Source organism: Cyprinodon tularosa, unplaced genomic scaffold (genome assembly GCF_016077235.1).
Source record: "Cyprinodon tularosa strain WSP-4 unplaced genomic scaffold, ASM1607723v1 ctg586, whole genome shotgun sequence".
Lineage (NCBI taxonomy): Eukaryota > Metazoa > Chordata > Actinopteri > Cyprinodontiformes > Cyprinodontidae > Cyprinodon > Cyprinodon tularosa.
The window spans coordinates 126,027-151,786 of record NW_024039325.1 but is presented as its reverse complement, the minus strand read 5'-3'; the positions used below and the strand labels follow the sequence as shown (position 1 = coordinate 151,786).

Below are 25,760 nucleotides of genomic sequence, written 5' to 3'. Positions count from 1 at the left end.
CTTACTGATGTCATCGCTTCCTAGGTAAACCTGAACCAAGCTGTCATGAAAATGCGCCAACCTCAGTCTTGCCCGGTGAGGAGGAACTTCCTGTCGGGGATCCAGGTGGAGTTCAAGCAGTCGCTCCACCAGCGCAGCCTGAGAGCCCAGCTGCACTGGTTGCAGGTAAACATGCAAACACCTGAGCCTGAATGAAGTGACCCCCCCACCCCATAGCACGATTGTGCAGCAAAACCTTTTAGTTTGTGCCGCCGTCATTTTGAAGATCCGCTCCTCCTGGTTTCAATCAGACATGATTGATCCGGCAGTTTGGACTCTGGAAGCTTTTCATTTCGCCAACGTAGAAAAACGTTTCACACAATTTCTGTTCGATTTGGATAATGCGTGGGGTGGGGGGTGGAGCTGACCATTCGACCTTTGAACTTTTACCAATTTAAAACAAAAGAAAGAGGAAAATTGATGCTGCACAAATGGTGCTGGATTAAGTGACAGTAGAGAGGCGAGTTATCAATTAATCAATTAATTTCAAGTTTTTTTTTTAAATAGTGCATCTTTATATTCTGACTTTTTATTGTGTCAGCTGTAGTTGATCATAAGTTTAGCAGTAATATTGACCGAATATGAACAACACATTTTCTGAGACATTATGAAAAATAATTACAAAAAGGAAACTATGAGGTCACAGAAAGAAAAACTTAAATTCGTAGGGAAATATTGTTTAAATGTCGATCCTTTTGGCTTAAAGGAGAAGTTCGGTTTTTTACACTTTAAGCCCATTTTCTGTAGTGTCCAGGATGAAATCGAATGATCGACACCAAAATTTTGACAATTGGTCCTGTCTCTGCTTTTTGGCTCATTTAGAATCCCCCCCTGGCTGCTTCAGAATGGCTAGCATAGAGCATGTCCGATAATGTCCTTAAAACAACCTTAAACGTTCTTTTTTTAAAATATGCTACTCACCGGGTCGTCAGCGCTGTTCAATGACGTTCCAAAAAAAGTTTCGTAAAGAAAAAACGTTCCTGTAGTGTTTTATTTAGCATTTTGTAAATCCCATTGAGTTCTGTAGGAATAGTCAATATTCCGCTGCCACCGGAAACGGAAATGGGGCCTGTTTACACAGTTGTAGTCTTTTCGCAAGGCCCAAGTGTTTCTGCTTCACTCTGTGTACTCCGACGTCGAGAATCAAGAATCCACCTTTCGTATTCCATTTTCAGAGTTTTTTAAAGTGTTTAACAGAGACGTTAGCACCTCGACGTCGGAGTACACAGAGTGAAGCGAAAAGACTACAACTGTGTAAACAGGCCCCATTTCCGTTTCCGGTGGCAGCGGAATATTGACTATTCCTACAGAACTCAATGGGATTTACAAAATGCTAAATAAAACACTACAGGAACGTTTTTTCTTCACGAAACTTTTTTTGGAACGTCATTGAACAGCGCTGACGACCCGGTGAGTAGCATATTTTAAAAAAAGAACGTTTAAGGTTGTTTTAAGGACATTATCGGACATGCTCTATGCTAGCCATTCTAAAGCAGCCAGGGGGGGATTCTAAATGAGCCAAAAAGCAGAGACAGGAGCAATTGTCAAACTTTTGGTGTCGATCATTCGATTTCATCCTGGACACTACAGAAAATGGGCTTAAAGTGTAAAAAACCGAACTTCTCCTTTAAATGTGTATTTAAATGTACCTTTATCAGACCACACTTTAGGACATTTCTGTAAAAAAAAAAAAAAATCCTGTCTTAATATCTGTCGCTGTTCCAATCATTGCATTTCCAAATTCTCCCAGTGGTGCCCGATTTTACACCAGTGAAAAAAGTGAATGTGATTGGTCGATTATCAAGGGGGCGGGATTGTTGTGGCTGAAGGTTCGCGAGCAAGTTTGGTTGTGGCCGGTTTGTAGGAAGCATCTTGCTAACCAGTTAGCATCTTAGTGCTAGCAGGTTCCCAATGGGAAATTCCATTGGGACCAAGTAGCACTAAATTGGTGACTTAGAAACGACGCTGTCAAGGAACGCTATGGACAGCGGAAACATGCAAGAGGAGGAGAGTTTAGTGTCGGAGGTCGTGGATGAGTCTCCTCCGTCATCCATTTTTTATTTAGAGGAGGAAAGCGGGGACGAAGATGTTGTGGAAGAGGACGCCAGGGCGGCAGAAGCTTGGTTTGGTGTAGAAGGCTTCCAGCCGTACATGTTTGAGCCCTTGCCTCGCAACGCTGCCAGTTCTGTTAGCTCTACGCCTGCCGAAGACACAGACGTCCATCCCCGTGAACACTGGGACGCAACTCAATGGGAAAGGAAAGGATTCTGGTTTCAACCGTTGCGTATATTAGCTGCGAAACATAAATCAAGATGCTATGACTGAAAACATTTGATTGACAGATGACCGTTGATATATGATTGGCCGAATTTAGGTGTTCAGGCTGACGTAGAACTAACTGGCCTGCAGAAGATTATGGAGAAAAACACAGATTTTAAGACAGGATCTTTTGAAAAATAGAAATTTTCTCAATTTTGGGACAATATTGTCTGATAAAGAGAACATTTCTATACACGTTTAAGCCAGAATGATTTGACTTAAATATTATTTCCCTACAACTTTAACAACTATTTCTGGAGTAAATCAGGACTATGACGTACCGACCAGATTTAGCCTAAAAACCAATGTCTGAATGACGTCTGGTGTTTGGGGGTGAACTTATCAATTAATTAAAGTTTCAATAAATCCAGTTTATTTCTATAGCGCCGATTCACAGCAGGTCGTCTCACACATTACAGAGTCAATGCTGTCCGACTGGTTAAAGGTTTCTGTCCAGTAAACCATGTTATCCTCCAGGCATTGATTTACCAAACCTTCTCCTCCTGATTAGCCCACAGCGACGATTTTCATTTGGATTCTGTTTTCTATTAAGTTTCAATTAATGGGATGAAACTCGTTTTAATCCAATAACCATTAATGGAGAAACATTTGAAGACGGTGTTGATGAGCTTCTCTCAGGTCCTGCACCTCATTCACCTGCGTGACCAAAGATTTTCCATTGCTTGCAGGTGGACAACCAGCTGCCAGGTGCCGTCTTCCCCATCGTCTTCCATCCAGTTCCTCCACCAAAGTCTATCGCTCTGGACTCAGGTAAGCCTCTAATACCATCTGAAGGCCTGGTTATCCCCCCCCCCCAGCAGTGTGTCGCAGTGAACTTATCTCAGATATTTCTGATGCCCAATATTGAGGCGTGGTCTACGCTACGTTATTCCACGCCACAACGCCAGAGGGTCAATCAGGAACTAGCTGTGGGTCTAGATACGGCCGAGGCGGTGAGGAAGTGGGGGCAAGTTTGTGCGACAACGGAGGGACATGAGGGCCAAAAAGAGCGGGGATCCAGGTGGGAAAAGGGTCCCAGCGTTCTCGCGCACCTCGCTCTGCTAGCTGCTCCATCTTCACCAGTCGTTTTCCACAATGGCGGCCAGACAAACAGAACAAGACGGTAAGGAACCAAACAGGAAATACGCATAGAGTAGAGCGAATGGAGATTTGACCAATCAGAGGCCTCCTGTCTGAGGTCATCTACAATTTGGGAGAGGAGCAGCAGAGTGTCTGTAGAAGGGGGCGGGGCTTATCTGCGTTCACTGCGACACACGCAGACGACCTGGTTTCTGAGCATAAACCAGCCTTAACCTTGAAAAGTGTTCAGAAAGTGTAACGCTGAGTTGTGCCTCCGTAGAGCCAAAGCCCTTCATGGACATGTCGGTCATCATGAGGTTCAACCAGCACAGCAGCGTCATGCAGTTCAAGTAAGGAGGTCTGGATGTTTGGCTGCTGACGGCGTCCAGAGCGGCCCTCTGAAGGTTCCGTCTGTTTTTCAGGTACTTCATGGCCTTAGTTCAAGAGATGGCCGTGAAGATCGACCAGGGTTTCCTGGACGCTGTGGCGGCTTTGTTTGCTCCGGCTGCAAACCTGCAGAATGACGGACAGAAGGTGAAGAGGAGCAGAGACGGTATTTCCTCTAAAGGTCGTGGATGAGACGTTGGTCTGAGATGTTTTTGTTTCAGTCGGGGCTGATCGAAGGAGACCTGAAGCGTCTGCAGGCAGAGCCGACGGACGCCTCCCTGGCAGATGGCTCAGGAATCAGCTTCTTTGAATTTTTTCACATCTCACCCATCAAGGTAACGCCAGACGTCCCGTCCGCTCTGGGTTTGTTCAGTTTGTTCCGGTTTCACTGCTCCGGCTTTTCTTTCCAGCTCCACCTCAGTCTGTCTCTGGGCTCCAGCGATGGCGACTCTGCCCAGCAGAACCCCATCACCCAGTCCCTGAACCTGGTCCTGAAAAGCATCGGGGCTACGCTGACCAACGTTGATGACATCATCTTCAAGTAAGCCTGTGCCGCTGGCCCGGTCGGATCTGCTGAGGTTGGTGGTTCCTCTGACGTTTCTCCTCTGTTTGTGTCAGACTGGCCTTCTTCGAGGTGAAGTACCAGTTCTACAGCAAAGAGAAGCTGATGTGGGCCGTGGGCCGACATTACACCGAGGAGGTAATGGCTCCCGCCGCTCTGCCTGAGCCTCCAGAGTTCTGGCTTCTAAAGGTTCTGGTTCTCCTTGCAGTTCCTGAAGCAGATGTATGTTCTGGTTCTGGGCCTGGATGTCCTGGGGAATCCTTTCGGACTGATCCGAGGCCTGTCTGAAGGGGTGGAGGCCTTCTTCTACGAGCCGTTTCAGGTAGACCAAAGCCGGTAGCTCAAAGCCGGCAGCACTGGAGGATCCGATCCACTGAAGGTTCTGGTTCTGCTGGTTTTTCAGGGAGCTGTTCAAGGCCCGGAAGAGTTTGCAGAAGGTTTTGCCATCGGCGTCCGCAGCCTGCTTGGTTCAACTGTCGGTGAGGGAACTCGGTGAACGATGACGGGGGGAACCAGAACTCCGCAGTCTGTCTCCAACATGTTTGGTTCTTCCTGCAGGTGGCGCCGCCGGAATGTTCTCCAAGATCACCGGATCCATGGGCAAAGGCCTGGCAGTAATCACCATGGATAAGGAGTTCCAGCAGGAGCGTCGGGAGGAAATGAACCGACCCACCAGGGACTTCAAAGGCAGTCTGGCCAAAGGGGGGAAGGGTCTGCTGAAGGTATGGAGAAGAACCTCTGGGCGCCGGCACCCGCCTCAGGCCTCTCAGTAATCATTGTCTCTCTGCAGGGCGTCGTGGGCGGAGTTACAGGCATCGTGACTAAACCTGTGGAAGGTACGCTCCTTGGTGCAAAGGTCACGTCTTTTTGCAGAACAGGAATTCCAAAAAAATTTTGATTTAGAAACGAATTACAGTCCTGAGTATTTATGCAGAATTCCCAGAGACTCGGATTATTCCCAGACTGACTTTCTGGAATCAGATCATCCAGATCCTTCGGATTTTTCTGGACCTGATGGAACATTTCAGTGCTCTGGAACAGGTTCCTCAGAAGAGCTTCTAGCTGATCCAAACATTCCATCAGATCTTCTAAATCAGACTTAAATGTTGTCCAGAAGCAGCAGATTCCCCAAATAAATCATCATCTGTCCTGAAATGATCCAGAACCGGATCTTCTGGGATTAACGTCTGCTATTAGTGTTGCAAAGAAGACAGAAATTTAAAATCTAGAAATGGACCTTAATCAAAGAAACATTTTGAGATGAACTTTTTACACAGATTTTATTTCTTCAAAAGTTTTTTTTTTCCTTTGCTTTTATTTTAAAATGTTCATTTTTTATGAATTGCATTAATTTTACAACAAACAGAGACGCGTTTCTATTGGTCCACTGGATGTTAGCAAAAACATATTTATTGATCAGGAGCGTTTTGAAGTGAAGGGAATGTCATCGGAAAAATTCAACGTGAAAAAAGGAAATTTAGAAAATTTTATTTGAAAGAGAAAATTTGAGATTTAGAATTTGAAGATAAATAAGTTTGATTTTTGGAATCCTTTTTTTTTTTTTCTTTGCCTTTAACAATAATGGAAGCAGATTCCCTCCATATTGACTGACCCTGAACTAATGTGGTCTGCAGGAGCCAAGAAGGAGGGGGCGGCCGGATTCTTTAAGGGGATCGGGAAAGGTTTGGTGGGCGTGGTGGCCCGGCCCACCGGCGGCATCGTGGACATGGCCAGCAGCACCTTCCAGGGAATCCAGAGGTAGCGTCCGGACCCTCGCGTGTTTCCTTGTTGACGTGGTTTCTCTGACGGTCTGTAGACTTTCTGTGGTGTCGGTGGGCCTCGCTACGTGGCGCCGTCTCTGTTTTTCTTGTCTAATTTTCACGTTTTCTGTTCTTTCTGTTCCTCGCTGTTTGGTGTGTGAGTATTTCCCATGAACTGAGCTCCTCCATCAGCCTCTGGTTTCATGTTGAATGTTCCCTGCAGCTTTTCTGACTTGTGCTGCTGATTCACCCAGATGTTTGCAGATGTTTGCATGTTGAATGCTGCTGCAGCGGCGGTAAGTCAACGCATGGCATTGATGTCAGGTTTCATCCACGGCATCCAAGTCGTGCTGTTCTCCGAGTCTAACCTGCTTGTGGCGTCTCCCATCGTTCTGCTGGCCCCGCCCCCGAGGAGGACCAGCAACCGCTGCCGATGGAGCTCCTATAGAAGGAGTTAACCAGCAGGTCAACTGGAAACATCGTCTGGTTGGATCTGAGATGCTTTAGACGTTAGAAGCCGTTCCAGCGGAGGGAAACTCCTCGGGGACTCGGCTGGATGTCCTCATGGTTCTGACTAACTCTCACCATGTCCCTGCTGGGCTACAAGCGCTAAAACTTCTTGATTTTTTCATTTGCCGATTTATTTCCAAATTTCCAAATTAAACCTTCAGAGTTTAAATATTGCTCCTCAGATACTATTTAAGGTCGTGAATGAAGTTTGAAATATATTTACCTTCAATAAAAAACTGGAAAAACTCCAATTAGCTGGAGTCTTTAGATAAAATTCATCCTCCTCTGATTCCTTCCTGCTCCCAAACATTTCCTCCTCCTGATTGGAGGATCCATCTGTCAGGTGACCCCATAAATCCCTGATAACCTGTTGAAGTCGCTGTTTCATGCTGTCACTCTAGAGGCCCCCACAGGTGAGAACTGTTGCCTGGGTGACGCTGCCTGCAGCATGGCGTGCACCAGAAGCGAATGTGCTTTGGGTCAGAGTCCAGTCAGAATCAGAACAGCCTGGTTCAAAGCAGCTTTCATCACCTCCATCTTCTCTGTGTGTGATGTCAGAGCGGCCGAGGCGACGGAGGAGGTGACCAAACTCCGGCCGGTCCGTCTCATCAAGGAGGACGGCGTCATCCGACCCTACGACGCCACTGAGTCGCAAGGATTCGACCTCTACCAGGTTAGACTCTTCTCTGTTTCCGTGGCAACGGTCCTTCTGCTCATGAATGAGATCAGAGGAGACCTGGAAGAGCGGATGTGGGGAGGCTACTCAGGACTTTAATACAGAAAAGGTTTTCACATCTTTAGCTTTAAACATTCCTCCGCTCTGACACGGAGACTCGCATCTTTCTTCTCAAACATTCGATCCATTTATCTTCTAAATCTGGAAAACAAACCAGAACAGCTGAAGGAGATTCCAGAACATTCCAGGTCAGTTCTGACTGGGGAAAAAAATGATTTATACTTTCAGTAATCAACTTGTTTTAAATCTGGTTGCATCCAGTCATTGACTTGGAGCAGATTGCTTCCAGTGGTTGACTTGGAGCACAATGCATCCAGTCATTGACTTTGAGCAGATTGCATCCAGTCACTGACTTGGAGTGGAATGCATCCAGTCATTGACCTGGAGCAGATTGCATCCAGTCATTGACCTGGAGCAGATTGCATCCAGTCATTGACTTGGAGCAGAATGCATCCAGTCACTGACTTGGAGCAGATTGCATCCAGTCATTGACCTGGAGCAGATTGCATCCAGTCACTGACTTGGAGCAGATTGCATCCAGTCATTGACCTGGAGCAGATTGCATCCAGTCATTGACCTGGAGCAGATTGCATCCAGTCATTGACTTGGAGCAGATTGCATCCAGTCATTGACTTGGAGCAGAATGCATCCAGTCACTGACTTGGAGCAGATTGCATCCAGTCATTGACTTGGAGCAGAATGCATCCAGTCACTGACTTTGAGCAGATTGCATCCAGTCACTGACTTGGAGCAGAATGCATCCAGTCATTGACCTGGAGCAGATTGCATCCAGTCATTGACTTGGAGCAGATTGCATCCAGTCATTGACTTGGAGCAGAATGCATCCAGTCACTGACTTGGAGCAGAATGCATCCAGTCACTGACTTGGAGCAGAATGCATCCAGTCACTGACTTGGAGCAGATTGCATCCAGTCATTGACTTGGAGCAGAATGCATCCAGTCACTGACTTGGAGCAGAATGCATCCAGTCACTGACTTGGAGCAGATTGCTTCCAGTGTCTGACTTGGAGCAGATTGCTTCCAGTGTCTGACTTGGAGCAGAATGCTTCCAGTGTCTGACTTGGAGCAGATTGCATCCAGTTACTGACTTGGAGCAGATTGCATCCAGTCATTGACTTGGAGCAGAATGCATCCAGTCACTGACTTGGAGCAGATTGCATCCAGTCGTTGACTTGGAGCAAAATGCATCCAGGCACTGACTTGGAGCAGATTGCATCCAGTCACTGACTTGGAGCAGAATGCATCCAGTCACTGACTTGGAGCAGAATGCATCCAGTCACTGACTTGGAGCAAAATGCATCCAGTCACTGACTTGGAGCAGAATGCATCCAGTCACTGACTTGGAGCAAAATGAATCCAGTCACAGACTTGGAGCAAAATGCATCCAGTCATTGACTTGGAGCAGAATGCTTCCAGTGTCTGACTTGGAGCAGAATGCTTCCAGTGTCTGACTTGGAGCAGATTGCATCCAGTTACTGACTTGGAGCAGATTGTATCCGCCCACTGACTTGGAGCAGAATGCATCCAGGCACTGACTTGGAGCAGAATGCATCCAGTCACTGACTTGGAGCAAAATGCATCCAGGCACTGACTTGGGGCAGATTGCATCCAGTGGTTGACTTGGGGCAGGTTGCATCCAGTGGTTGACTTGGGGCAGGTTACATCCAGTCATTGACTTGGAGCAGAATGCATCCAGGCACTGACTTGGAGCAGAATGCATCCAGTCACTGACTTGGAGCAAAATGCATCCATTCATTGACTTGGAGCGGAATGCTTCCAGTGTCTGACTTGGAGCAGAATGCATCCAGTGTCTGACTTGGAGCAGATTGCATCCAGTCACTGACTTGGAGCAGATTGCATCCAGTCACTGACTTGGAGCAGATTGCATCCAGCCATTGATTTGGAGCAGAACGCATCTTATCACTGACTTGGAGCAGAATGCATCCAGGCACTGACTTGGAGCAGAATGCATCCAGTCATTGACTTGGAGCAGAATGCATCCAGTCACTGACTTGGAGCAAAATGCATCCAGGCACTGACTTGGAGCAGATTGCATCCAGTGGTTGACTTGGGGCAGGTTGCATCCAGTGGTTGACTTGGGGCAGGTTGCATCCAGTCATTGACTTGGAGCAGAATGCATCCAGTCACTGACTTGGAGCAGACTGCATCCAGTCGTTTACTTGGAGCAGATTGCATCCAGTCATTGACTTGGAGCAGATTGCATCCAGTTACTGACTTGGAGCAGATTGCATCCAGTCATTGACTTGGAGCAGATTGCATCCAGTCATTGACTTGGAGCAGATTGCATCCAGTCAACGACTTGGAGCAGAACGCATCCAGTCATTGACTTGGAGCAGAATGCATCCAGTCACTGACTTGGAGCAGAACGCATCTTATCAATGACTTGGAGCAGAATGCATCCAGTCACTGACTTGGAGCAGATTGCATCCAGTCACTGACTTGGAGCAGAATGCATCCAGTCACTGACTTGGAGCAGATTGCTTCCAGTGTCTGATTTGGAGCAGATTGCTTCCAGTGTCTGACTTGGAGCAGAATGCTTCCAGTGTCTGACTTGGAGCAGATTGCATCCAGTTACTGACTTGGAGCAGATTGTATCCGCCCACTGACTTGGAGCAGAATGCATCCAGGCACTGACTTGGAGCAGAATGCATCCAGTCACTGACTTGGAGCAAAATGCATCCAGGCACTGACTTGGAGCAAAATGCATCCAGGCACTGACTTGGAGCAGATTGCATCCAGTGGTTGACTTGGGGCAGGTTGCATCCAGTGGTTGACTTGGGGCAGGTTGCATCCAGTCATTGACTTGGAGCAGAATGCATCCAGGCACTGACTTGGAGCAGAATGCATCCAGTCACTGACTTGGAGCAAAATGCATCCAGTCATTGACTTGGAGCAGAATGCTTCCAGTGTCTGACTTGGAGCAGAATGCATCCAGTGTCTGACTTGGAGCAGATTGCATCCAGTCACTGACTTGGAGCAGATTGCATCCAGTCACTGACTTGGAGCAGAATGCATCCAGTCATTGACCTGGAGCAGATTGCATCCAGTCACTGACTTGGAGCAGATTGCATCCAGTCATTGACCTGGAGCAGATTGCATCCAGTCATTGACCTGGAGCAGATTGCATCCAGTCATTGACTTGGAGCAGATTGCATCCAGTCATTGACTTGGAGCAGAATGCATCCAGTCACTGACTTGGAGCAGATTGCATCCAGTCATTGACTTGGAGCAGATTGCATCCAGTCATTGACTTGGAGCACAATGCATCCAGTCATTGACTTTGAGCAGATTGCATCCAGTCACTGACTTGGAGCAGAATGCATCCAGTCATTGACCTGGAGCAGATTGCATCCAGTCATTGACTTGGAGCAGATTGCATCCAGTCATTGACTTGGAGCAGAATGCATCCAGTCACTGACTTGGAGCAGAATGCATCCAGTCACTGACTTGGAGCAGAATGCATCCAGTCACTGACTTGGAGCAGATTGCTTCCAGTGTCTGACTTGGAGCAGATTGCTTCCAGTGTCTGACTTGGAGCAGAATGCTTCCAGTGTCTGACTTGGAGCAGATTGCATCCAGTTACTGACTTGAAGCAGATTGCATCCAGTCATTGACTTGGAGCAGAATGCATCCAGTCACTGACTTGGAGCAGATTGCATCCAGTCGTTGACTTGGAGCAAAATGCATCCAGGCACTGACTTGGAGCAGATTGCATCCAGTCACTGACTTGGAGCAGAATGCATCCAGTCACTGACTTGGAGCAGAATGCATCCAGTCACTGACTTGGAGCAAAATGCATCCAGTCACTGACTTGGAGCAGAATGCTTCCAGTGTCTGACTTGGAGCAGAATGCTTCCAGTGTCTGACTTGGAGCAGATTGCATCCAGTTACTGACTTGGAGCAGATTGTATCCGCCCACTGACTTGGAGCAGAATGCATCCAGGCACTGACTTGGAGCAGAATGCATCCAGTCACTGACTTGGAGCAAAATGCATCCAGGCACTGACTTGGGGCAGATTGCATCCAGTGGTTGACTTGGGGCAGGTTGCATCCAGTGGTTGACTTGGGGCAGGTTGCATCCAGTCATTGACTTGGAGCAGAATGCATCCAGGCACTGACTTGGAGCAGAATGCATCCAGTCACTGACTTGGAGCAAAATGCATCCAGTTATTGACTTGGAGCGGAATGCTTCCAGTGTCTGACTTGGAGCAGAATGCATCCAGTGTCTGACTTGGAGCAGATTGCATCCAGTCACTGACTTGGAGCAGATTGCATCCAGTCACTGACTTGGAGCAGATTGCATCCAGCCATTGATTTGGAGCAGATTGTATCCGCCCACTGACTTGGAGCAGAATGCATCCAGGCACTGACTTGGAGCAGAATGCATCCAGTCATTGACTTGGAGCAGAATGCATCCAGTCACTGACTTGGAGCAAAATGCATCCAGGCACTGACTTGGAGCAGATTGCATCCAGTGGTTGACTTGGGGCAGGTTGCATCCAGTCATTGACTTGGAGCAGAATGCATCCAGTCACTGACTTGGAGCAGATTGCATCCAGTCGTTGACTTGGAGCAGATTGCATCCAGTCATTGACTTGGAGCAGATTGCATCCAGTTACTGACTTGGAGCAGATTGCATCCAGTCATTGACTTGGAGCAGATTGCATCCAGTCAACGACTTGGAGCAGAACGCATCCAGTCATTGACTTGGAGCAGAATGCATCCAGTCACTGACTTGGAGCAGAACGCATCTTATCAATGACTTGGAGCAGAACGCATCCAGTCATTGACTTGGAGCAGAATGCATCCAGTCACTGACTTGGAGCAGAACGCATCTTATCATTGACTTGGAGCAGAATGCATCCAGTCACTGACTTGGAGCAGAACGCATCTTATCAATGACTTGGAGCAGAACGCATCCAGTCATTGACTTGGAGCAGAACGCATCTTATCATTGACTTGGAGCAGAATGCATCCAGTCACTGACTTGGAGCAGAACGCATCTTATCACTGACTTGGAGCAGATTGCATCCAGTCATTGACTTGGAGCAGATTGCATCCAGTCAGTGACTTGGAGCAGAACGCATCTTATCATTGACTTGGAGCAGATATCATCCAGTCATTGACTTGGAGCAGATTGCATCCAGTCAGTGACTTGGAGCAGAACGCATCTTATCATTGACTTGGAGCAGAATGCATCCAGTCATTGACTTGGATCCGAATGCAACGATTCCCTCCTGGTTGAAAATGCGTTGGTTCTGCTGACAGAGACTAGTAAACTCAGAAGTTCTGATCTAGTTATTTTCCTCTGAGAGTAAATTTCTGACAGGATGAATCTGACTAGGAGATGACAGCCGAGGTCGATGGGACTCGGTCTGATTCGTACAATCTGAAAGTCATTATCAGCTCTGGACTCTTCTCATTCTGTTCAGTTTTTCTCTAATATTTTCCTTCGTCTGATAGATCTCCTGCTTTTTTTTTTAGTCTGAATAGAACTCGAGTCTTTTTTCGGGTCCGGGGATGAAGCTGGTAGATTTAAATGTTCCACAGCAGCAGAACATAAGAGATTTATTCCTACAACCGAGTCAACTTCTTCTCTTTACCCGTTAAAGAACGTTTAGCTGCTGAGAAGTTCAGAGTGATATTGCCCATGGCCCCGCCCCCTGAGGACCGGAGCTGGAGACTCGGTGCTCTGTTTAGAGTAGATGGGACTTGGAGGAATTCCTCTCTCCTGATTCCTGTTAAACTTATCCTGTTTTTCTTCTTCCCTCTCTTGTCTTTCTTCTTGTTTTTCGCTCCATGCAGCCGGACGAGGACTCGGACCGGTCTGGTGATGAACATTAGCTCCAGTTGTCTGACTGGGATCCGTTGCTGTTGTGTTTGTGATCAAAACTTTGCTGATACTCGTTAATCTGCAGATATTTGTCTCCGTGTCCAAGTCTGAATATTTAATCTCAGATCAGTTTTCTGCATGCTGAATGTTTCTGCTCATACCTCAGAACATTTCTACCGCCTCAGCTTCTTCTTCTCCTGCTTTGCATTTATTTAGAGTTTATTTATTTAATTTGACAGAAAAAAAAAAGCAGTTCCGTGAAAATTATTTTTCTAAAAAATAAATCTGTGGTTTTTGCTTTAAAACTTCTGGTGTTAAAGTTGTTGTCTTTGATGGAACATATGGAGTAAAACATGAAGTCTTTATCTCAGAGCTAATGAATAATCAGACCGTGATGCTTTTAGAGGTAGAACCTCCCTCAGCAGCAGCTTCTCCAGCTTCAGAACTTGAGGTTTTACTCGTCCCTCCACAGGCTCGAAGAGCTGGACTTTGACTAGATTGTTAGCGTTAGTTCTTATTCGGCTGGTTCATTGTAGATCTGCTGCCGTTTAGGATGATGGTTCTGTTGATGACCCTGTTGATGAACTCGCTGCTTCAGCACAGAAAGTTCTGGTCCTTTTAGAAACAGCAAGGTGCCCGGGTCCTATGGTTACAGAGCCCAGACCATCACTCCTCTACCGCTGTGTTTGACAGCTGCTGTCAGCACCAAACTGGTTCTAAGTCATGACCTGTGACCTTTAACCTGTAGACTCATATGAAGCTCTTAGTTATTGAGGATTTTTCTGAGCTTCCAGCTTTAGCTGAGTCTCTGGGTCTCAGTGTTCTGAGACGTTCTCCTCTTATGCTACATTCAGAACCCCCGGCGCTAGATGCTGAGCATGTGAGGCGCTTCAGAAGCAGCAGCTGCTGGAGCTGGAAACATTGACCTTTAGCTGCTGGACGCATCAACCAATCAGAGCAGCTGATCTTGGAGCTGGCAGGGAGTCAGATGCAGCCCTGCTGATGCAGAGCGCTATGATCACTCCTCTGAAACAGTTTATTAACGCCTAAATTAACTTCGAATGTAGAAACCTGCCGGCAGAATATGTTGGCTTTTATTATCCTGCTGCCTGCAGTTTGTAGCACAGACCTGAAAAACGCTAACATCTACTTCCAGCCGCCTCCAACAGGAGGGGAAAACCCTGGAGAGGCGAGCGGGCCTGAGGCAGCTGCTGCTGGGGATTCCCAGTGACAGCGCAGCGCCGGTATGTGGGGGTCTGAGCGGCTCAGACGGAAAATAATATTTAAGCTGGATGAACTGACTGCTCAGGTTAAGTTTTCAGGCAGACTTTGTCACTTAAAAACATATTAAACTACTTTCTACCCGCTGATCACAGCTAATATAGCAAAGCTGCTCTCTGGCATCGAACACAGGAGCAGCAGAAGCATCTGGACTCACTTTACTGGACGCGCCTCAGGAGCGTCAGAGCTGCTCCTGAGGCGCGTCTGACTTTAAGGCTGGTTTATACTCAGAAACCAGGTCGTCTGCGTGTGTCGCAGTGAACGCAGATATGCCCCGCCCCCTTCCACAGACACTCTGCTGCTCCTCTCCCAAATTGTAGATGATCGCAGACAGGAGGCCTCTGATTGGTCAGATCTACATCCGCTCTACTCTATGTGTATTTCCTGGTTGGTTCCTTACCAGCTGGTTTTGTTTGTCTGACCGCCATTGTGGAAAATATGGAAAATTTTCCACCTGGATCCCCGCTCTTTTTGGCCCTCATGTCCCTCCGTTGCCCCCCCTTCCTCAGCGCCTCGGCCGTATCTAGACCCACAGCTGGTTCCTGATTGTCCTTCACTGCGACACTCTGCTGGGGGAGGATAACCAGACCTTTAATGTGGACAAGCATAAAAAATGAAGCAGAAGAATCTTTTTCGCAGCTTCCAGCGGTTGCGATCTGAACGTAGCTTCAGTAACAATCGTCCTCTGTAGGAAGCGGGACTGTGGATGGTCAAAATGACCTCATGACCCTTTAAGGACGGCGGTTTGCCTGAACATACGGCTGTAGACGCTCCGTATAAACGGCTGACTTTAAGACTTAGTTAGTGTTTCTATGGGGGGTGGGGGGGGGCTGTCAGGGCCACCATTCAGCAGGCGTTACCCCGGTAAGTTCAGCCTGACCATCTCCCATCCAGTTTGAGCTGAGCGGCTGCAGTGACGTACAGCAGGAGTGTTTGTGTCTGCTTGCAGCGCACCGGGATCAAACCTCTGGAGGGGGAGGCGTTCCGGACGCACTGCCCCAATCCTGCCCACAGGAAGTCCAACATCATCGTCACCAACAGGTGGGTTCAGCTGAAAGCCGCAGAGCTCCCCCCGGGTGGCCGTCTGTGACCGGTTCTGCTCCTGGTTCTGCAGGCGGGTGTTCTGTGTGAAGGAGATGGACCTGTTGGGTCACCTGATCACCGACTGGGAGTGTCTGTTTGAGAACTTCCACCGTCCTCCAGCTGTGAGCGGATCAGAGCTGAAGATCTACTGCAAGGTAACAAACACCCACTGCTTCCAAAATGTCAGCCATCTTTATCTCTGAATCCCTGGAGGAAGATGATGGCTGCCTGACAGTCGCTCTAATGTGCTTCCTGTTGCTTCTTTAAGTTAAAGCTTCATCACCGCATTCGCTTCGCTTGCTTTTAGTTTCCCTTCTGTGACAATCCTGGGAGAACTTTGATGCCTCAACAAATAAAAACCTTTTTAATCCTTAAACTGCTTTGAAGATCTGGATTTCATCCACTTCTCTTAATTTCTTTCTTATTGATGTAGAGATTAAAAGCAAATTAGGAAATAAATTCAGATTACTAATAAACTTTCTGTCTCCACTAAAGACATCAGAACTATTAGGCATCAATTTACTTTCTCAGTACGTGGGAATATACTTTGCTCCATGAGATTCATGGTTTCCTGTGATGTCACTTCCTGTCTGGTTTCTCTGCTTGTTTTTCAGGAGATTCATAAACTGAAGCTTCCGAAAAACCAGGAACCAGTGAGAACGCTTCAGTTAAAAGACCCTCAAATCGCCCAGGTAAGGATGGTGGAGGGACGGCGTCCCCGCGGGACGGTTTGATCTCTAACAGAACGTTAAAGATTACAGGACAAGGACAACAAAACCCTTCAGTTTAACACGCTTGGTGCCATCACCAGCTGTCTATAAGCAAGAGGCAGAGGACAGAGGGGGGGGGCCACCCTGGACAGAGAGGAGGGGTCCACCCTGGACAGAGAGGAGGGGTCCATCATGGACAGAGAGGGGGGGGTCCACCCTGGACAGAGAGGGGGGGGTCCACCCTGGACAGTGAGAGGGGGTTCACTCAGGACAGTGAGAGGGGGTCCACCCTGGACAGAGAGGGGGGGTCCACCCTGGACAGTGAGAGGGGGGGTCCACCCTGGACAGAGAGGGGGGGGTCCATCATGGACAGAGAGGGGGGGGTCCACCCTGGACAGTGAGAGGGGGGGTCCACCCTGGACAGAGAGGGGGGGTCCATCATGGACAGAGAGAGGGGGGTCCACCCTGGACAGTGAGAGGGGTCCATCATGGACAGAGAGAGGGGGTCCATTGCAGGGAAACACAGAAACAAACAACCATTCACACCTAAGGAGGATTTAGAGAAGCCAATTAGCCTAACAGTCATTTTTTTGGACTGTGGGAGGAAGCTGGAGTACCCAGAGAGAACCCACCATGCTCAGGGAGAACATGCAGACTCCATGCAGAAAGACCCTGGGCTGGGAAATTGAACCAGAAACCTTCTTGCTGCTCAGTGGCGCAGTGCTTCCCACTGCGCCACTGAGCAGCCCATTTTGAAATAAAGGCAAATCAAGACAAATTCCAAAAAATCAAATGTTAATAAATAAAAAATGTAATTATTTTAATCTATAAACAATGTTTTAAATTGGAAATGAAACCATCAACCAGACTAACCTCGTTCAGGAGATGGTGATGGTGAGCAGCAGCTTGGTTGCACGCTGGTGCCTTGGTTAGCGTTTGCTTGTAGCCTGCTGGCTTCTCAGCGCGTATTTTGCTTCTACTGAGCATCAGAAATAACAAAGATGTTTGACTGTTTACTAACAGCAAACTGTTAACTCAGCAGCCTAATGATGAAGAATCGGTTTTACATCCGGCTTCTTCTTTCAGCTTTTATTCTAATTCCACTGTGAGAAGAACAGAGCAACGTAATTCACTTGAACCCAAACCCTTGGGGAGCCGTGGGCTGCCATGGTGCGGCGCCCAGGGAGCAGTGGGGGGTTAAGGGTCTTTGCTCAGGGACCCAGAGTGGCAGTGGGAGTGGAGCTTGAACCACAGGATTCATACTCTATGCCCTAACCACTGGGCCGCCACTTCCTGCGGGTGGGGGTGTCGGTCAGGTGGGGAGAGCAGAGCCATTCGCTCTGAGAAGGTTGCTAGTACACTGCTCCCCGGGCGCCACACAATGGCAGCCCACTGCTCCCCAAGGGGAGGGGTTAAATGCAGAGGGTGACTCTTATTTTCCAGCTTGGAGGATTCCTTTCATGTTTCCTCTTTTATTCTCATCAGAAGGTCTAAGTAGTCGAACATTAACAGGCTGTATTTCAGGAGGGGGGGGGGGGGGCTCGCTGGTAGCATTGATAGTCAAACTCTGAATATTGGCCTGAGGAATCATTAAATAACTCAGATGCATGAAGTCTTTAGGTCAGAAAGTCTGCGGTGTGTTTTTATCTCTGCTTTCTATGAACGTTAGTCTTTAATCAACTAAAATACCTCTTAGCAACAAGTTTGTTCCATATGGCCTTAGAACACTGCCTGGTCGTGTGTTGGAACGGCCTAGTCAAAGTCCTGACTTCTCACATCTGAGTGAACAGCTTTCAGTCTGCAGATGTTGAAAGCAGGTAGAATCAAACCCTGAAGCAGTGGAGGCGCATCTATAGCGCAGCTTCTATGCTTTTATTCCAGAGAAACGCTTTAGAAATCGTTTAGACTTCTCCTTCCGTTTCAGTTTAGCTCTGCTCTGTTTTGGTTGGAGGGTTTAGGTTTGTGTTAAAGGTTAAAATGTGGACGAGCTCACAGGAGCCACCAGCGCAGAGCAGGGATCCCTTCCTAACGCCGCCTCTCTCTGATCCTCCGCAGAAGCTGCACGAGGCCATATGGGACGCTCAGGACGCCCAGAAGCAGCACCACATGGTCAGGCAGAAGTCCCAGCGCTTCCTGAGGCTCAGCAAGAAGCAGTGATGTCACATCCTGTCTGGGGCTCCGCTGGGTGCTGGTCTAAGTTGGTCTGTCGGCGACTCAGCTGTCTGGTTTTGGTTTTCTACGTCTTCCTGTTCCTGGAGAAATGTTATTGTTTGCCTAAAGCTGTTGATGGATCATGTCTCAGTGCGAGGCGATCATGATGCCAAACGCTCAGTGGTTTGCTGGAACTACGTTCTTCTGAATATCTGGGTTATTTTGTCCCTGCTTTCTGTCTGCAGGTTTAACGAAGCCATTTAAACTTTTTGCACTAGATTTGCATCGACCACTGTCCCAATAATGGATGTTTACATCACTGTTGGATTTAAGCACAAACCTTTGGATAAATTATATTCCTAGAAAGTTTGTATCTTCAACAAAAAAAAATCAATAAACCTAAAAATGATTAATCAATCTCAAAGTCTGTATTTTTTAAACACATTCCTTTCCTTTAATGAACAGCTTTAAAGAAACAGACCAAAGAGGACCAACACTAGGGCTGCCAACCGTCCCTGAAAGACGGAATCATTCAGTATTTAGAAACAGAAGCACCTGTAACGTATTTGGTGGAAAAGGAACACACTTTGTCCCGTATTACTGTGAGAGTACAGAAATCAGTAAAAAGCTGATGGAAAATGAAGAACCAGGGCTCGTTAGATACAAAACTTACGGTAAACTTGTTCCCTGGCTCTGTCCTGCGTGCAATGAGCTGACAGCACATCCAATTCAATTCAATTTATCTTTATTGTCATTATCACAAGAACAACGAAATAAATAAAAAAAATTGATCGATCAGTGCATATGCTTAAAAACAAAAATCACTGTCACCACCATTTACACATAATATAAGAAATAAATAACAATAACTACGGTGGCTGAGAAGTGCAAAACACATTTACAATTCAAAAACACATTAACAAATAAAAAACAAAATAACATTTGAAGAAACAAAATTATATTTTATGAAACAAATGTATTTTTGAAAAAAAAAAGTTTAAATTTTTAAAAACAAATTTACATTTTAGGAAACAAATTTACATTTTAAATAAGTTAGATTTTAGGTGAGAGAAAGTTTCATTTTAGAGAAAAAAAAATACATTATAGGGAAACAAATTTACATCTAAAAAAAATTGACCGTTCAGAAACACTTGTACAAGTGGAAAGACAAAACTGCAAGCGGCAAAACACATTTACACAGCCAAAAACAAATGAACAAAAGACGGCTACACGGAAAGGGAATGTCCCAGTGACCGGATGTGACGTCCCCATTACCCTGACTTGTAGTACAAACAGCTCAATCTGTAGTCCTCCTGCTTCACGTGAAAAGTCAGTGGCGATTTTAGATGGAAAGAATTGCACTGAAGCTGTTTTTCTTAAGTTTACGCTAACCGAACAATGGTTTGCCCTTATTGTGGTCTCTGGAAGTTTTACGGGACACGGACCAGATGGCAGGACCAAGCAGCAGGGCCGAGCTCAAGTCAGGGTAATGGTGACGTCACATCCGGCCACTGGGACATTCCCTTTCCGTGTAGCCGTCTTTGGTTCATTTGTTTTCAGCTATGTAACTGTGTTTTGCCGCTTGCAGTTTTGTCTTTGCACTTCTACAAGTGTTTCCGAACGGTCCATTTTTTTTTTTTAGAAGTAAATTTGTTTCCCTATAATGTTTTTTTTTTTTCTCTAAAATTAAACTTTCTCTCACCTAAAATCTAACTTATTTAAAATGTAAATTTGTTTTTAAAAATTTTTACTTTTTTTTCCAAAAATACATTTGTTTCATAAAATATAATTTTGTTTCTTCAAATGTTATTTTGTTTTTTATTTGTTAATGTGTTTTGCACATCTCAGCCACCGTAAATAACTGATAAAAACAACTAATAAGAATCGTACATTCTCCATGATTAATGCTTATTTATGGTCATATCAACTCTGAGTTGATTAAAGTCAAGGGCTTATAGGAAACCCTCAACAAGGTCACCATGGCAACAGCAGGATAGAAGCTCAGTCTGTGGCTACACCCACAGGACTTAGAGAAGGAGCAGTGGGTGGAGCCTTTAAAGGCCACATCTCCCATTGGTCATCTCCCTGGGGGCGTGGCCTCAAACTGAACCATTGAAGGGGAGCAGACCACTGATTGAAAGTTACTACCGTAACTACGGTTCTATGAATCCCAGGTGACCGCCAGAAACGGCGCTTTAAGCACAGAATGATCATTGTTGCTCATTTGCAGGATACTGTGGACAGTTCTGTTCTGTCGTCTTACAGCCGCGATCCAAGCTAGCCGACGACTCTTTGTTATCTGTGAAACTTGGTCTCCGTGTTTGCGCCTCCAGGCAGGAAAGCGTGGAAAGTTATCCCATTTTGTAGGTTTTTCCCTCGGCGATCATGTGATGCGCTGTTACAGCCCACAATACTGCAACGGTTTACCATGGTTGAAATCAAGTTACGGTGAAATTAAACGAAATAAAACACGGCTGAGAGGGAGAACAGTACGCGTTAGTCACAGGCAATAGTCTAAGGAAACCGTAAAGTGCGCCGTCAACATGGCGACCACGCAAAGTGGTGACGTCACGACAACCAAGCCCTATGACAATAATGTCACCTGTGAGCTGCAGGGGACCAACTGGACTATATCTAGTCACATGGCTCCCGGCGTTCAATCCCTCAATCTTCTCACAAGAAGCAGAGATTACGAGGGACCAAGTACCTCACCAGCACATGCTTCCCCTGCAAGTCTGGAAGAAAGCTCCGAAGAGCCAGGAGTACAGCCTGGAATTCCAGGACATAAATGTCCTGGAATTCCAGGGGGGTTGTCCCTTATGTTTGTATTAGGCAAAATGAAGAAACCGCCAGGGGGCGGAGCAATTGGAGCATGAAAATGTTCCCTTAGCCTCCCTTAGATCTATGGAAGGGAACCAATCGCCTGGGGAAATTGCCTGCAACACTTCCTTGGTGGTCAGCATATGAAAAGGCATGGCGTTCAGGTAGATGATCAGGCCTCTCAGGTCCAAGACTGGACGCAGGTCCCCGGTCTTTTCTCCCCTTGGATCCCACAGGGGGTCCACAGGCACCATAGCGTCCTTTGCCAGCAAGGTGCGGATCTCTTGGTCCAGTTCCTGTTTCTTCATCGGGTCGTGGCTCACAGTCATCCTCACCCGGCCAGGGACGGGTGGCCTGCGGCGGCTTTGAAGGCGGTACCCCCGGGACAGGATGGACAACACCCACAAATCTGGGGTGTGGGCAGAGGCTGAGCTGTTCCGGGGTAAAATAACCGACCGCAGCCCCCGAGCGATCACCTGCGGCCCCCCCAACCCCATTGAAGGCTGGGGAAGACGCCGACCAGACTGTGCAGCTCAAAAGGGATGAGATGACCTTGGCCCAGCTTGGTATCGAACCTGGTTTCCCTGCTCTGGAGCAGGTCTTTGGACCGTTCTGTGACCTGGCACTGGACCCTGGGGTTCAATCAAAGGAGGAGATGGGTGCAAGGGCCTCCTTAAAGGGGCCGCAGCCGCCCAAGTGCGGGCTGGTTGGTGATCATTTATATATATATATATATATCTCTATCTCTCTATCTATATATATATATATATATATATATATATATATATATATATATATTTCTCAAATGAGAAATACAACAAACGCTATAAAAACTACAGCATCATCCACTGAATAAAGAATTCCTACATTAACATTTCACAGTGAATGACTTTCTATTTCCTCTACTTTCTATTTTCTAACGTTAGACCCAATGTCTGCGTCTAACTCAGTCAATGTCTTCCAGTCAGTCTGAGATAGCCAGACTAACAATAGTCTGCAGACTAATGTTAGTCTGCAGACTAAACTATAGGATCCATCGGCTATAGATGGAACCTGTGGAACGTCTTCCTAAATGCTGCACAGGGAGGCGTCTCTCCAATGGAGTGGGGAGTACCAAGATGGTGGACAGTGGCTTCACTCATTTTTAGGCAATCAGTAATCCAGTGAATAAATCAGTGGAGCAGATATTGGGATTATCTTCCAAAGATTTCAATCTGAAGTTAAAGTTTTACACTTATAAATATGAGATTTGAACATTTATTTTATCTACTAAATGTAAGATTTATATATAAATTTAAGGTCTAAAAATAAATATTACATTAAGATATAGAGCATAGAAAGAAACAATTGTTTGTGACTCTAGAATATTTTTTGTCTGCTTAGAAGATGTCTGGTTGCAGCATAACAGACAGCAATTAATGATGTGTGACGAGTAGTGTAGTGTTAATTTCGTTAACGAAAACTAAACGAAAATATTTTCGTCAACGCACATTTTTCACCCAACGAAAACTAGACGAGACGAGACGAAAATCCCCACTAATAAACAATAACTGGGAGTAAATCAGAAATATTTTTCGTTGACTAATAAAGACGAGACGAAAATGCAGTTCGGTAAATAAAGACTGGACTAAAATCTATGGACATTTTAGTTCACGAACAAAGACGAGACGAAAATTATATATTATTATTTTATGTTTTTTTCAAATCCTGTCTCGTCTCCTCCTCCGCCTCCTCCTCGTCAGCTCCCACACACCCACTTTCAAACCTGGAGCGGGCACAGAGTAGCCTACTCTGGGGCTCGGGAGAAAGAGGAGACGTGATCTATGGACACATTTTCGCTTCATTGAAGTGGAGAACAAAACCAAATGCTTGATTTTAGTGGAAGGGAAGGAATATGGCCACATGATAGCTGGAAAAAACACAACAAACCTGAAGAGACGCGTTGCAGTTCACCACAAAGACATTACGGTAAGTTAACAGAAAGATTGGTTGTTTATAATGTAACATTAAATCAACAGCTATAATGTCCTAATGATAAACTAACTAATGTTGGCTAACTTTCATAGCATTTAGTATCCAGGCTGGCTACGTTACGTTAGCTTGTTAGCACGTAGCGACCGTAGCCACTTGTTGATAGAACTTAGATATGTTATACTGGCCGGGCAACTATAGTTTCAGTTACATTGCAAGTTTGATTAAAGCAGACAGACGCTTTAGGTAAACTAGGAGCAGCAAGTGAACTATAGTTGACACAAAACACCTCAGCAGCTACACATGTATGCTAAATGCTAAAACCAACTGAAACTATCGGTCTTTGACAGTGTGTATCAGGATAAGAAAATTAAAATAATATGCCACACATAATTCAGAACAACTTTAACCTAGATTTTCATACACAAAATAGCCATTGCTAGGGGAACCACTGCGGGGATTTGGATGCAAACATCAATATTAATCAATATTAATAAAACCAAAATGCATGCACACATAAAAATGTCTGCAATTTATTCCTGCATAAAATGATAGTTACGGTAGGTTGTTTGTATGAGTTTGAAATGGATGGTCAAATGTAGTTTTTACAGAGATTTAGTTTTTGTTAAGGAAAAAAAGAGACCTATATGCTACTTATACACTTGGAATTCCTGTTATGCTGTTTATCTATCCTGATATTGTATTAATTTCTGTTCCAGATTGAAGATCCACCACCACCAACAACCACCCAGAAACAATGACAGGCCAGCTATACAAGCTTCCTTAATTGCCCACACCAAATACAAAGCTGACTCTCAGGACCAGCAAGCTATGCCTTGTTTCACATAAATACTGTACCTTTATAAACCATGTGAACTAGCTGGCAGGAACGCACTTTTGTTGTATCTGTTGGAGTTATTTTTTTCACATCATTGATCTCAAATCTATTTATTTCTATCTATTTATTTTATTATTCTATGTGAACTAGCTTTAAACAGCCAGCACTTGTGTTAAGTTCATAAGACACTTTATTTTATTTATTTGTTTCCTTTGTCAGGTGTATTTTATTTGTTTTATTGCAAGCATTTGTGTTTGTGTCTTTAAACCTTAACAATGTTCAAAATAAATATGCAAATATTGTCAGAACATCTTCCATGTCTGCATTTGTTCCTTAAAATAGTGGGGGGGTTTTTTATCAAAAAGATGAGAGAAAATGTTGAAATGTGAAATCATTTTAGGAAATGTTAAATATTATCTGCTGACAAAAAAGTAAAAGGTTAAAATTATGTCCTGACTAAAACTAGACTAAAATGTTGACGGTTTTTGTTGACTAAAACTAAACTAATAAAATTATGTTTTCTTGGACTAAAATAAAGACTAAAATGCTCGACTTATAGTCGACTAAAACTAGACTAAATAAAAATGGGATGATGTCGACTAAATGTGATAAAAACTAACAGGCGATGCTGAAACTTAAAAATGGCTGCTAAAATTAACACTAGAGTAGTGAGCCTTGTTTCTTCCACACATATAATAATAAGATCAAAATGCTCCGCGTCAATCTTTGTTGGTTGTTGCTGAAGTTATAAAACTCTTTGTTAAAGCTGAGTTTAAAAATAGAACTTATTTTGATCAAATATAAAACCTCTAATCCCTCTCTAGGGAGCTGAAACTTCTTTAGGCCAAACTTCCTGCTGCTGATCAGGGACGTTTCACGCACTAATTTGTTTTCATTATTCACTCAGAGTAAAGGTGTGTCCTGGAAAAAAGTATCAACTATTCATCGTAGTTAAATAAACAGAGATCGGTGGATTTCACTCAGTCGGCACATTTATTCATATCTTTGCAGAGAGATTACAGTTCATCATACAGTCCTAATGGCAGCAATCTCCCCTGTTCTGATCTGAGCAGCAATCGTTCCTCCTTACTGACAATAATGGAAAGCAGTCAGAGTCTAAACTAATTACAGAAACTTTGGTTAAAAAATGTTATGAATAAACCTGAGAAAGAATCTGGTTTGTTATGGAAGAAGCTGCGTCTGCTCTACAAACAGCATCCTGCAGAGACTGAGTGAAAACTTTTATAGTGACTAAATAGCATAGATTAATATATAATAGAAGAGAAATCTAAATGTTCCAACAAGGTGTTAAATAATAAAACACAATAATAAAACCAACAACAGAATTACTTTTCTGCAGAAGAGGAGAGAAGACGGAGAATTTCCCTCCCTGAAATGTTTGCTGACCCTGGGAGAACCGTTGCTCTCCCAGTTTGAACTTTCACCGCAGGCTAAATGAGCGTAACTTCGCTCAATAAAATGACTTTTTACTAAAAATAATAAAATGGCTTCCAGCTCCTGTTGAGGCTTTCTCACAGGTTGTCATGGATACCAGTTATGAAATGATGACCAAATTCTTTGTTGTTTTACTGCAAACATGACGAGTCGCAGGGATTGCTGTGGCATTGCAGGGGATTG

General features: G+C 45.4%; 1 protein-coding gene across 1 annotated transcript; it reads left to right on the top strand.

The window, feature by feature from the left end:
* Positions 1-8: 8 nt before the first annotated feature.
* On the top strand, positions 9-18,917 carry LOC119797496 (vacuolar protein sorting-associated protein 13C-like). Its single transcript, XM_038306582.1, has 17 exons — positions 9-165; positions 3,048-3,129; positions 3,719-3,788; positions 3,861-3,972; positions 4,047-4,160; positions 4,236-4,366; positions 4,444-4,525; positions 4,596-4,709; positions 4,791-4,866; positions 4,946-5,109; positions 5,178-5,223; positions 6,022-6,145; positions 7,216-7,330; positions 15,499-15,590; positions 15,664-15,787; positions 16,247-16,324; positions 18,398-18,917. The coding sequence occupies exons 1-17, from the start codon at positions 46-48 to the stop codon at positions 18,497-18,499; spliced, it is 1,746 nt and encodes a 581-aa protein (XP_038162510.1). The 5' UTR covers positions 9-45; the 3' UTR covers positions 18,500-18,917.
* Positions 18,918-25,760: the final 6,843 nt, after the last annotated feature.

Excerpts from the sequence above, each read along its gene's own strand:
- LOC119797496 (XM_038306582.1), top strand. The coding sequence starts at position 46 with ATGAAAATGCGCCAACCTCAGTCTTGCCCGGTGAGGAGGAACTTCCTG. Across the intron at positions 4,710-4,790 it reads TCTTCTACGAGCCGTTTCAG|GGAGCTGTTCAAGGCCCGGA; the intron begins GTAGACCAAAGC and ends CTGGTTTTTCAG. Across the intron at positions 7,331-15,498 it reads AAGGATTCGACCTCTACCAG|CGCACCGGGATCAAACCTCT; the intron begins GTTAGACTCTTC and ends GTCTGCTTGCAG.